Here is a 13,847-nt window from a genome sequence, read left to right as displayed (position 1 = left end):
TCCAAAAGTCAGCCCAGTATCACCGTTTGGATATTGGAGTGTGGGCAAGGAGGATGCTGGGCTCCTTCCCGCTCCCACAGCCAGCATGGGAAATTTCAAGGGAACGGGTAGCACCTTCCTATAAGTGCTTCCGCCTCTCGTGGCTGTTCGAAGGTTTCACTCATCTAAGGCCAGACTCTCCTCTCCACCCTTGACTCCTGCACCGCTCCCTCCCACTATCTTCATTTCCGGGACAGTAAAATGCTACAACAATGTCAAGATACTTTAAAATTTCTTTATTCTAGATTACAGAACGTGCACTGAGTTATTCACCAGTTAGAAAAATAAATGTTCAATAATTTCCAAAGCTTCATTATATGCAACTCTGGGATTCAACAGGTCTTTTAGAATCATATTAATCATATTTGAAATGTGTAGACATAAAGTTTACTCACACTTCAAATAATGGCAAAATGAACCCCATAACTTAAATCTCTGGTCTGCCCACCATAATTAGCTTCTTTAATTTACCACTGTAAATGCTGAATAAAAAAAAAAAGCAAATTAATTTATACTTCTGTTATACTCATTTGCCATGAGTCAAATTAGACCTCAGAAGTTATAATTTCAAAACATTCGTTTTATGGAGAAAAAAGACCCTGATTTAATTTTTAAAAAAAATCTGCAAAGGGATACTCAGGAAAAGCAGCTATACCTGTTTACCTATATAATTCAAACACCTGAAAGAATGCTTATTAAATGTTTCCCTATCTGTTTTTGTGCGTAGAGAGGCAATGAACAATTTCTTTAACTTATAAATTTTAGAAGGAAATCTCTAGCTTCCACTGAAGATGTCAAATATAGAGTTAAGTACAATTTCTAAAGGAAAACTAGGGAAAAGCAAGGATTTAGTACTTAAGGATCCTTTGAACTTGCAACAACTATTAAAGTTAAATGGTTTGGGGGGCAATTTTATAAAAACTGAACATTTTGGTGTGATATTCACAGACATAAGCATATTTTTTATATATATTTATACTTCTATATGCAGTTTTTTTTCCTGCATGTTATTGTAGATTCCAACTTGGGGTTTCTTCATAATTTAAAAAGTCACGCAGGTCTTCAATACATGGTATCATTTATTTATTCACTTTCTCAAAGTACTCTTTCGAAGCTTTTGGAGATGGCTTGATCTGAAAATACACAAATTTTTATACAATTAGGATTTATTGAGAATCTTATGTTCTCAAAGATTCAGTTTCTAATTTCAAATCTTTAGAAAGTGATCCAAAAAAAGAAAGAAAAATAGAACTTCTAAGTTATACCTAATATCTAGCAGATTCACACACACACAAAAAGGGACACTGACAAATTTTGGAGGGACTTTGGGGGGCAAATACACATGTGTACTGATGGTGGACTGTGAATTGGTTCAACCATTTTGGAATCATGTTTAAAAAGTTATTAAACCATGACTCTCCTATACCATTATTAGATCTCCCCCCCCCCAAAAAAAAAAAAACAAAACAAAACAAGAAAAAGACACTATATGTAAAAGAACAACAAGCTAATATTTATATCAGTTCTTTTAATGATTATTAAAAATTGGAAACTGAGGACCAGTCTTCCTGTGGAAAGGATAAAGAAATTGTGTATTACTGTGCCACTAAAAAAGAATGATTTGGATAATTTTAGAAGAACCTGGAAAAACTTTTATGAACTAATAAGAGAAAAAAACGAGAAGAACAATGCATACATACAATGATACAACTTTATAAAGGGAAAAGTCTTTCATAGAGTTGCTTTGACTAATGCAATGATAAACCATGAGTTCAAAAGAATGAATTTGAAATAAATACTCCTTCTTGAGAGAAGTGAGGAACTTAAAATATAGAGAAATACATAAATTCTTGCACATGGCTACATATCAGATATGTTTTATCAGACTATGGATTTCTGAAATAGGCTTAATGGGAGTTGGGGGTGGGGAGGTAAGTGGGAAGGGCAGATTAATTTTAACAAATTATTTGAAAGATTAAAAAAACCTTAAAAAGAAATAAAAGAAATAGCTTACCATTAAAAATATTACATCAATGTTTTTCAAGACTATAGTAGGAATCTTGCCTGCTTCCCTGATTCTACAATATGATCAAGATCAGTCATTTACATACAATCTTAATTTCCATCCTGAGTATTTGTTCTCTAGCCCCACTTTTCTTGCCCTTATAGATTTTTCAGGCCAAGGCTCCTGGCAGCAAAGAGATCAATGAATTCTATTCTTGGCAGATTTCTGAATGCCAAAAAAAATTTTAAAACTGAACATACCGTAGGTGAATCTGGTGTCCAATTTGCTGGACAGACCTCTCCATGCAATTCCACAAATTGGAATGCTTTCACCAAACGAAGAGTTTCTTCCACACTTCGGCCCACAGGGAGATCATTCATACTCATATGCTTGATTACTCCATTAGGGTCAATTATGAAGAGACCTCTGCATTAAAAGAGTTACTTATTAGTATTTGAGCAGACAAGAATTGGTCTCTCAGAAATAAATTTTTCCTAACTTTCTGATACCTGAAGTTCTCAATCAATTAATAAATATTTGTTTTTCGGCTAATATACAGGATATGCTTCTAGTAGGAAATTAGAATTGATGGCTACAGAAAGGAAGGTGGGAGACAAGAGTAAAAACTAGGGTAGTGGATGAAATTACAAAAGGAGAGAAGACTATAGAATAACTTTGGGAAATACCTTCATTTAATGAATAGCTCAGTCAGTGAAATGGAGAGAGAACTAAAAAGAATTCACAGAATAGAAGGAAGCACGGCATAGTGAAAGAACACTGGGGTTACTCAAACTCTTTGATTGGAATTAGCAATTTTTAGTTCTATAACCTTTGACATGTCATTTTTCATACATTCAATTCAATCCAAATTTATTAACTGCCTACCAATGCAGAGTGAGTGAGAAAACAAACAAAATGAAATATCTGCCCTCAAGAACACTTTTTATTGGAATTTCAGTTTCCTTATCTGCAAAAAGAAAATATTATTTGCATGATCTACCTCACAAGATTATTATAAAGAATTTTCCTGATGAGAAACATGTTGCCTTGTGAACAGAATGTCTGATTTGGAGTCAGGAAGACCTGAATTCCAATTCTCCCTCAGACACTAGCTGTGTAAGTGGGTAAATCACTTAACATCTCTCTGTTTCCTTAATTGTTAGAATAAGGAAAGCAGTAGCACCAACCTTTCAGGATTGTTGTATTAAATGAGAAAATCTTTTTGAGGGGCATTATAAATATCAGCTGTCATTTTTATTGTAAAATTACAAAACAATATATAAAATAAGCTATTATTATAGAGCTTTAACAACACCATTACTTTATACTTGTCTAGTATTTTAGAATTTTCCAAGTACTTTCACAAACATTATTATGATTCCCACTATAATCCTTCAGGTTAAAGACCTACCATGAAAGCTACCTCCTTCACAAACTTTCTTGATACAAATAACATCTGGTTAGACAAGGAGAATGCCTTTAAATCTCTATAACATTAATTTGTAGCATTTATCATATTCTATACCTCATATACTAGCTATTAGTTCCTATCTTTTGCTACTAAATAAACTAACTGATCTTTTTATGCTCCCTAGATTTAACACTTAAATAAAATAATTTCTGAAAGATTATCTCCCAGGATTATTGTGAGAACAAAATCAAGTAAAATTTGTAAAGTGCTCCTTAAATCTTAAAGCATTATATTAAAGCTAGCTATTGTTGTTATTAGCAATAATAATATTTTTAAGGGCTTTACCAAGTTTTATACTTGTAAGAATTACTGTGGCATTGAGTTGTACAGGCAAATTAAGGTTACCAAGTAACAGGCAGATTACCTTAATGCAAGGCCAGGTCCTTCAAGTAGAACGCCATAATCCCGGGAAATTTGTTTGGTTAAATCTGATAGGAGCGTAATATTCATGTGGCCTAAACCACCACTCTAATTAAAAAAAAAAAAAAAATCAATATTGCTGTATGATAATCAACATTCTTGATGCTAGAATATAAAATTTATAGATTATAAACAAATACATTGAGTTCTTTAAGGGGAATTCCAAATACATGGTAAGCCCTCTCCCTCTTTTTAGATACCAATTGTTAACTAATGTTTAGATAAAGAAATTCTTTCTAGTTTGTCTCTATGAATAAACTTTCTTGTCAAAATATTATTGGGTACTACAGTGATTTATTAGACAAAACTATGTGACCTTGGAAAACACATGACCTCAAAAAAATAATGATGAATTTATCTCTTTGAATTCAATAAGAAAAGAAATACCAAATAACAAAGGTCATAATGCTTTATTTAAGATAGTAGAAAACAATTAATTAAAGTATTATTGCAGAGATGAAATGATTATATAACATTTCCCCAAATCTTTATATGCTCCTTTAATGGAAGACATATTACATAGCAGAAAATAAAAATAGGAGGAATAATGGAGTAGCAGCTTACAATAATTAGTAACAGTAAGAAAAAGCAACAATTCAAATCTAGTAGCTTAGCTGAAATTTGGTGTTCTTGCTAAATTCTGAGGAAGAGTATATATTTTTTTAATTTACAGAAAAGTCTTTAATGCCTTACAATACTGAAGTTACTTTGGGTATTTGTGCCTATGAAAAAAGAGAAAAGAAACAGATGATAGGGAATGTTTCCTCTTTAATTTACTTTTATTCTGCTCTCCTATGTATATTTTTTCCTATGCTGATTAAAACCTCTGGACTTAACATAAGAGTGCTCTAAATATTCATGTAGCATTTCATACAATATGAGAGATTCCTGAGAATTTAACAAGTCACATTTTAAGACTGTCAACATACTCTAGAAGTATATTTATATTTTAAAGTCACAATGATAATTCTTATAATGGTCTCCTGGGCCCTTTTACTTTCAACATATCTAAATCTTTTGAGGACCATCTAGGCAGTAATTTTTTACCTTTCTTGGTGTATTTATCCAGGCAAGATGGCTAAAATGAGAGTCCACTGAAACAGCAACTAGTTCACAGTTCACATCATGAAATTCGTTAGCTTTGTCACTAAAAGCAACAATTTCTGTTGGACACACAAAAGTGCTAGAAAGGGGAAAAATTGGTGATTAGGACTATCTTATACTGCATCTCCATTAAATCAGAATTTGAATACAGGTTCTCTGACACAAATCTAGTTCTCCTTTTCTCCACATCATACTGTCCCTTGAATTTTGGAGAAGCTTCTAAAAGGTTTTCTACTAGTTCCTGGTTAATTGGCCACAGCAATCCATAAAGATCATTTATGAAGGGGTTATGGAGTTGTGAAATATGTTTTGGTGAAATAAGGACTTTCATCAATGAAACAATGAATCATTTGAAGTAATGAAGATGGATATATTTTACATATACAAGGATATATTTTATATAAATAAAAGATGTATTTAAGTTTTGGAACTAACCTGAAATAGGCAGTTTTACAATGATACTTTTGCATATACAAATACTATTTTAAAACCATAATCATTATATGGAATGTTTCTCATTCCTAAGTATTATTACTCTTTTAAATAGTAACAGATTCAAACTGAAATCAAGTACGTTCAAGATAAAAACTCAAGGCATTCCTCACTTTGAAGAATATGAAAGCTTGTAATAGGAAGAGCATAGTCTTTGCCTAACCAAAACATAATATAAAAACATCATGAAAATAATACTTACAAATCAAGAGGATAGAAGAAAAGCACCAAATATTTGCCTTTAAAGTCATCAAGGCTTATTTCTTTGAATTCTCCATTGACAACAGCTGTACCCTTAAAATATGGAGCATGCTGGGTGACAGCAGGCACATAAGTTGAAGAACCTTAAAAATATATATGTATATAAAAATTATTATTAGAGATCCAAATTCAAGTCCCACTTTTGATATATACTGCCTGTGAACCCAAAGGTCACTTAACCTCTCAGTACTTAAGGAAATTATTCTTTATTTAAATTATTATTTAAGGAAATTATTAATGAATTATTATTAATAATTAATACAAATGTTAATCAAAAATTTCAGCTCAAGACAACTCTTTCTTTCATAGTATACACAATATATGTTACTGGACAAAGCTTCCAAAATATTTTTTTATGGTAAAGTCCGAATTTAATAACTTCCTAAATAAAGACTAAACTTACCAATCTTTCCTTGAACATGGTAGATTAAGTTATATTATATATACACATTTTCAAAGCCATTTAAAAGTGCTTTATATTTTTGAAATTTGATTGTAGCAAAGGTAATCTATGGCACACACTATGAAATGAATTTCTATTTTATACTGAATGATGGATATTTGTAAACATTTACAATATAAATATGAAATGCTGAGCCAAAAAATATTACAGGCTCAGCTTCCCTCTTTACAAGAATTTCATCCACCCAAGAAAAAAGACATCTAGAAATGTGTTATTTTCTACTTTTATTCTAACAACAGAGCATAATGGAGAGGACTTCTTACTGGTGCTGAAGGCTAATTTTGACTGGGTAGCATTCACGGGCATTATGGTGGGTGGGAATGTGCTTCTAGCAGCAACAGGCTTAATGGCTCCAGAAATTCCCAAGGGAAAGGAGTTCACATGCCGAGCAACCTGTTAAATTAAACATAGTTTTATCTTAATACAAATTAACACATACATACATACACAAAATCATTCTCTCCTCCCTCTTAATGTTATTCTTGGTTTCCTGATTCTTTCTTTCATACAAGAGGAGTGGAGAGGAAGGACAGGAAAAGGTTTTTACAAAAAGGTTTTTTTAAAATTGCTGTTCAGTAACATTCCACTCTCCATGACCCCAGTGGGAGTTTTCTTGGCTAAGATGCAGGAATGTTTTGCCATTTCCTTCTCCAGCTCGTTTTACATATGAGGAAACTGAGACAAATCAGCTAAGTGACTTAAGCAGGGTAGCACAAGTAGTTAAGTGTCAAAAGCTGGATTTGAACTCCAGGTCCAGAACTCTAGCCCCTAAGCCACCTGGCTGCCACTAACAAAAGAGGAATCCTCTTACTAAGAGATAGTGACAGCTAATCCAGCACTTCAGTTTGGACCATATTGTTTACTTATGCAGACTTCCAGGTGTTACATTGAAGCACAGTCCTACTTCTAAACAAACAATAGTTTTAATTAAGAAAAGAAGGCCTTTTCTAAGTTGCCTTGAGGGCAGAAATTATCATTTTGTGTCCCAAGCATCTAACACAGTCCAGCCGTATAATTCGTGTTTGAACTGAATTCTACAAATAGAAGAGAAAAGGTCAAGTATTTGTCAAGTTAATTTACCCGGGCAAAAGGATCCTTAGCAGCAAAAAGCGAGAGAAAAGAGATAGCAGCAGCTGTAGATGGTGTCTCAGGAGAGAAAATGGTAAGGGAAGAGATGGTAGACTGGACTAGGAGATCGGAGGTGGTCCAAAATTGAGGCTGGGGGTTGGATTGGGAGACAGAAAGGACCGATGGAGAGTAATAGGTAGTAATCCGGGCATGGGGAGGATTAAGGTGGCATGGGGGGATGGAATGGGCACTATTTTGAAGGCTGGAAAAATAAAAGGGAAAGTCTTTGAGAGGTAGAGAAGGCGGGGCGGAGGACGAACGAAGGGAGAACGAAGGGAAGGGAATTGTAAGGAGATCAGAGGCGAAGCCTTAGCCGCGGGTCGGTCTCGGTCGCGAGCATGCAGACTGGTGGGCAGCGCAGGAAGGCTACACATACATAGCGGTGCGGCCGGTGGCCCGCTCAGCCCGGCTCTGCAGCCCAGACCCTGGTGCTGGACATTTCCCCGGGCCGCAGGAGGAAGCGTGCAAGCAGGAGGCCGAGCCGGTATAGCCGAAGAAACCCCCTCCCAAGACCGCACAGCTTTAGCTCGCCCCCCGCCACTCACCGAAGCCCGAAGTAACCTTCCCAAGGAAGCCGCCATCTTCCAAGCGTGGGGAGGGCCTGCGACTCGCGGGGAACTGTAGGGGAGGCGGGGCAGGGGCGTGGTCTTAGGGACCGGGGCGTATGCGTAGATCACCCGTGGCCAGACAACTAGTTAGTTGATCTAGGGCTAGAGAAGGGCCTGAACGTCTGCAAATAAATGCAGGTTAGGGTAAGCTACGGAAGGACACTTGATAAAGTGTCATCGAGCGAGGACCAGGAAGAGTCCTGGAGACAACCCGTCCCGCAGCTGCATAGTAGCCGCCAGCCCCTAGAGGTGGGGCCGGAGGGGAAAGGGAGCCCGGGTTTCGGGGGCGGGCCCAGAATCTTGGGACTGGGTTGAAGGTAATTGAGGGAACCTAATCCGGGAGGTGAGTGTAGGGGGAGGGAGAGGCTCTTTCCCGCCTTTTTTCTGCCCATTTCATCTGGCCTCTCCTTATCATAAATTCCCTTTCCTCCCCCAAGTCTTCAGGTTGCCCTCCAGCTCCCCTTATCTTTCCTGTTCCAGATCTGCCAGGTCATCGCACTGCCTGACTCACTCTTTTTTCCTCTATTTCCTGAACTGCAGTAGGTAGTCAATATATGTTTGGCAAGTTAAATTCTATTAAATTGCCTTTCATCATGGATTTTTCTATGAACAGATTGCAAAGCCTGCCTGTCCAGTAAACAAGTATTTGGTTCTCACTGGCAAGGCCTATAGGGATACAAAGTATAAAACCTGCCTGTCTATTAAGCAAGTAGTTAGTGCTCACTGGCAAGGCCTGCAGGGATACAAAGTATATATGCAAAACCAATTCCACCTGGTTGCCACACTCAGCTGTGGATGCGCAAGTCCTTTCCCTATCCTGGGCTTCAGTTTCCTCTTAAGTAAAATTAAGGACCAGATAATAATTAGTAAAACAATAATCGATATTGACATAGATCTTCACAATTTTCTTTAGCAGTTCTCCGAGATAGACAGATGTCAAAGGTCCCATTCTTAAATTGCAATATGCTGTGCCTTTGTATTAAAATTTAATTCAACAAATAATTATGAAGCACATATATATATATATACACACACACATATATATATATATATATATATATATTGTTTATCTTTGATGTGTGGAGATTGCAAAGAATAAGAAATCTAGAATGACCATTCTATTGCTTTTTTCAAACAACAACAACAAAATTTCAATATGTAATTTCTACTTTTTCGGCAATCATTTATTTTCAGTAATTTGGCACAGAGTTCATATGATTTTGATGCTATTATCTTTTTTCCCCAAGGTTTTTAAAAAATACATTTTATTTTCCATTTAACCATAAGTCACCTTTTCCCCCTCTCACTTTCCTCCTCTACTGAAAAAGAAAGAAAAATAAAACCCTTGTAATATATATACATATATAGACACACATGCAAACACAACAAATACCTGAATTAGTGCTTCCCTCTGGCTCTGTTTCTTATCTCTTTATATATATAAATATGTGTGTATGTATATATATATGTATGTGTGTGTGTGTATGTATGTATGTATATGTTTCAATATGCACTTTTAGTTTATCACTTTCCTTTGAGGAGGTAGGTAGCATGTTTCATTGTGAGTCCAATGGTATCTTGGATGGCCATTGTGTTAATTAGTTTCAAAGTTGCATAAATTTTCTACTTACTTCTATCTGTATCAATTCATACAATATAACCAGGTTTCTCTGAAACCATTTTCTTCATGACTTCTTATAAAACCACTTGTATTCCATAACATTCATGTATCATAACTTGTTTACTTAATCCCCAATTGATGGGTACTCATCAGTTTTCTGGTGTTTGTTCCCACCCCCCACCTCCCCACCCCTGCCCCCATCTCTAAAAGAAAACATATTCTGAACATTTTTTGGAGACAGCTAGGTGGATAGAATATTGAGCCTGGAATCAGAAGACCTGAGTTCAATCCAGCCTCATATACTAATTAGCTGTGTGACATAGCAAGTCACAAAACCTCTGTTAGCTTCAACTGTAAAACAGGGATAACAATGGCACCTCCTTCACAGATTTGTGCTTAGCACAGTGCATAGCACATCATAGATACACTAAATATCTCTTTCCTTCCCTTTTCCTCTCTTTTCTTATGGGTCTTTTTTCTGTGTTTGATCCTTTGGGGATATAGACTTAGTTGTGCTATTGCTGGGGCAGAGGGTATACATAGTTTAGTAACTTCAGGGGCTTAGTTCCAAATTGCTTTCCAAAATGGTAGGGCCAATTCATAACTCCAATCATAGTGCCCATTTTCCTGTAGCACCCCTAGCATTTGTTATTCTCCTTTTTTTGTCAACTTTGACAATCTAATACATGTGAAGTGGCACTTCAGTGCATTAATGTTTGATCAGCTTGGTTAGCAGTTTATTATAGAAGCTAGTGGCTTTTTAGTGGTGCTCTTAGTAGTCTCTCTGGGGGGATATAAGATTGTGTAAAAATAGGAATGGGGCTCTGGGTTTTGAGCTTTGAGCAACTTCTTAGATTCCCCTCAAAGGAAAGGAGGAAATGACTTTTTGAGCTAAGCCTTAAGGGATTTCTGGAGGAAGAAATGGGATATACCAGCCTTTCCACTGTCTTCTTTTTCCCTGGCCTGTGAATCATCTTTGATAGTCTACTCATATGTTCCTTGTTGAAGACATTCTGGCCCTGTTCTTGTACCATGTTCCTACATGGTAGGACAGTAGTATAAACTGTCACCCAGAAATCCTTCTAAATCTCTGCCTCTCAAAACCTTATACTTTCTTCAAGCTTCAGTTTAAGTGCTACCTTTTCCATGTGTCCTTCCTTGATCTATTCAGAGGGAGGGGAACAGTGCCTTCTCAAATTTTTATTAGCACTTGTTAGACCTCTCTTTTGTTCCACTCTCATTATACTCTATACTGTATCAGATTTCTTTGTGAGTCCATATTCCCCCTTTTTCTTCATTGAAATTCTTCTCTAGTTCATCATCTTAGTGTGGAAATTATACCTGTATTTCCTATACCAGTGCACAAAGTTTGGCAGGTATTAACTACTATGCTGGATAGACCTAGACCTTAGGTCTCCTGGTCTAAGGATTAATCTAATTAAATTCTAAATGCTAAATACATGGATCTTTCAAGTTGGATTTAGGGTGACGAATTTTTCATCCATAGTGCTTAAAGGCCTTTTTTTTCCCCCTGAGGCAATTGGGATTAAGTGACTTGCCCAGAGTCACATACCTAGGAAATGTTTTAAGTGTCTGAGACTAGATTTGAACTCAGGTTCTCCTGACTTCAGGACCAGTGCTTTATCCACTGCTATATCTAGTTGCCCCTGAAAGACCATTTATAAAGTTGTAGAATTCAAGAAGGAGAATAACATGGGGGGAAAAGATGTAGTAATAGGTAAGACTTTATTGTAATAAACAAGGATTTTGCACTTTACTCAATAGACAATAGGAAGCTCCCAGAGATTTTTAAGGGGGTGAGTGATATGATAGAAGATAGGTACCCATGATTAGACATTATCTTTGTGAGGAAGATGAACTATGATTGTAATTTGATTTTGGCTTTTATTGAAATGGTTGTAGATTCCAGGGTTTTCTAGGGGAATGGGAAGGGAGGAGATAGTCTAAAACAGCTGACTTGCTTTTGTTTAGCACTGTTCTCTGTCAGATGGAAAAGTTAACTTCCACCTCTTAAAACTGTCCCTTGTGTTTTTGAGATTTCTGTCTGATTTATAGCTTCACTTCTATCTTAAACATGGATTGCCTTTATTTATGTACTCTATTTCTTACTTTCCCCCTTAATATAAATAAAGTTAGAACACTCTGTGATTCAAAAAAAAAAATTCAATAAATCTCAGTCAATAAAAACTAGTTGTTCTTGGTACAGACATTTTCATCATCTTCAACAAGGCATTAAATTATGAATTTTAAGCCAAGAGAGGAGGCCAAATAGGTCAGTCAGCTCCTGAGGCTAGATTTTACCAGTAAAACATGAGACCATAAATTTAAAGCTAAGAGAAACCTAAATGGCCATTTGGGCCAATTCCTTCCTTTATAGATGAAGAAAGTTAGAGCATGTGAATTTAAGTGATGTACCCAAGTCAGCATCCTAAGTAGCAAAATGAGCATTTGAAGCCTAATCCTTTGACTCCAAAATCATCATTCTTGCCCCAGTAATGAGAATGAACTCTTGCTGATTTTCATATTAAGGGCAGAACACCTCAGCCAAGGGTTGTTGTTAATTCATGGAATCCCAAAATTCAGAGTGACCTTAAAAGCCCTTCTGGTTCAAATGGTACTTGAAGGAGAGTTTTGTCAAGTGGTTATGGCACCTCATTTGAATACTTCCAGCGACTTGGAACTTATTATTTTCTTAAGTCAGCGTCTTCTGTTTGTGGACAATTCTACTTGTTGGGATATTTCCCCCTTTTTTGAAACAAAATAAACTCCTGTAATTTCTACCAATTGATCTAGTTTTGCCACTTGGGGCCAAACAGATTGAAGAAGTGAACTAGTCTTCTATATGAAAGCTCTTCAAACATTTGGAAATGGAATAATATTCTTTTTTTAACCCCTCCCACTTCCCTTCTTTAGTCTAAATAAATGTCCAGTTTTTCAGTTAATACTCATTGTGGTATAGGTTCATTTCTTCTACCAATCAGATCAGAAAATAACTTACCCAATGTCACACAATGACTCAGTATTCTGACCCCAGATTAGGATCGAGAGATCCAAAATGTTGTCCTTTGTTGCTCTGTCTACTAATCTATGCCACTTTTTAAAAAACAAAATGAACTATAGAATCTCAGGCTCAGAACCCTAGAAGAAACCTCACAAAGATCTTTCTAGACAGGTCACAATGGTCTTTTCAGAATTGTAAACTGAATGGTTACCCATAAAATTGAACTTGCTCTCAACATTTCTCTCTCTTTTTTCCTACTAGAAATCCTTCTCTGAAAAATAGAACACAATTCTGGACTTAGCCTATATTACTTAATCCTAAAAGGTAATTAATGGAATTATTAGCCACTAACAATCAGCATCAAGCTTTCCAAATATAATCAGCAATGATATTTTTCCCTTGTAACTGAAAAGGAGATCAAAACTCATTCCAAAATGGAAAAAAGATTTTTAAAAATCTGACTTCCTACAGCCTTCAGAGCAATGACACAAGTTGTTTCCACAAAGTAAATAAAAGATGAACTGACCTTGTCCCCCTTTTTCAGAAGAGCAGAAAAATGGCTGAATTATCTCATTTTTTTTTCTGAGTTAAATAGACTATTTGATTCTTTTCATGTAGAGTACTTTTGTAATTGCCAAATCTAACATTTGTTTTTGTTTTTGTTTTTCCTCAATCATCATCCTTCTTGATCTTCCTGCAGCTATTGACCTATCAATCACTCTCCTCTGGATATTTTCTCTTCTGCATATTTTTATGATACTGTTCTCTTTTGATTTTCCTATGACCTGTCTGATTTCTTCTTCCTTCTGTTTCTTTCTTTCTTCTTCTTCCTTCTGTTTCTTTCTTCTTCCTTCTTCTTCTTCTTCTTCTTCTTCTTCTTCTTCTTCTTCTTCTTCTTCTTCTTCTTCTTCTTCTTCTTCTTCTTCTTCTTCTTCTTCTTCTTCTTCTTCTTCTTCTTCTTCTTCTTCTTCTTCTTCTTCTTCTTCTTCTTCTTCTTCTTTTCTTCTTCCTCCTCCTCCTCCTCCTCCTCCTTCTCCTCCTCCTCCTCCTTCTCCTCCTTCTTCTCCTCCTCCACCTCCTCTTTTTCCTTCTCCTCCTCCTTCTCTTCCTCCTCCTTCTTCCTTCCCTTCTCTTTTTTCTTTTTCCTTCTCCTCATCTTTTTATTCATCCTTCTTTTTTTGTAGCTTTTTATTTTCATAATGCATGCAGACAG

General features: G+C 36.0%; 1 protein-coding gene across 2 annotated transcripts; it reads right to left on the bottom strand.

The window, feature by feature from the left end:
* Window positions 1-260: 260 nt before the first annotated feature.
* On the bottom strand, window positions 261-12,751 carry PRDX3 (peroxiredoxin 3). Of its 2 annotated transcripts, none has more exons than XM_074286880.1 (7): window positions 12,632-12,751; window positions 6,519-6,648; window positions 5,734-5,875; window positions 4,983-5,118; window positions 3,880-3,983; window positions 2,305-2,470; window positions 261-1,172 (listed from the first exon to the last, which is right to left on the bottom strand). In XM_074286880.1, the coding sequence occupies exons 2-7, from the start codon at window positions 6,559-6,561 to the stop codon at window positions 1,119-1,121; spliced, it is 645 nt and encodes a 214-aa protein (XP_074142981.1). In that variant the 5' UTR covers window positions 6,562-6,648; window positions 12,632-12,751; the 3' UTR covers window positions 261-1,118. The 2 variants fall into 2 exon arrangements, with proteins under 2 accessions (XP_074142981.1, XP_074142980.1); XM_074286879.1 differs by lacking the exon at window positions 12,632-12,751 and adding an exon at window positions 7,929-8,235.
* Window positions 12,752-13,847: the final 1,096 nt, after the last annotated feature.

The sequence above is a fragment of the Sminthopsis crassicaudata genome, chromosome 2 (assembly GCF_048593235.1).
Source record: "Sminthopsis crassicaudata isolate SCR6 chromosome 2, ASM4859323v1, whole genome shotgun sequence".
Classification (NCBI taxonomy): Eukaryota; Metazoa; Chordata; class Mammalia; order Dasyuromorphia; family Dasyuridae; genus Sminthopsis; species Sminthopsis crassicaudata.
Note: the sequence above shows the minus strand (reverse complement) of the source record. Positions and strands in the feature narration are given on the sequence as shown.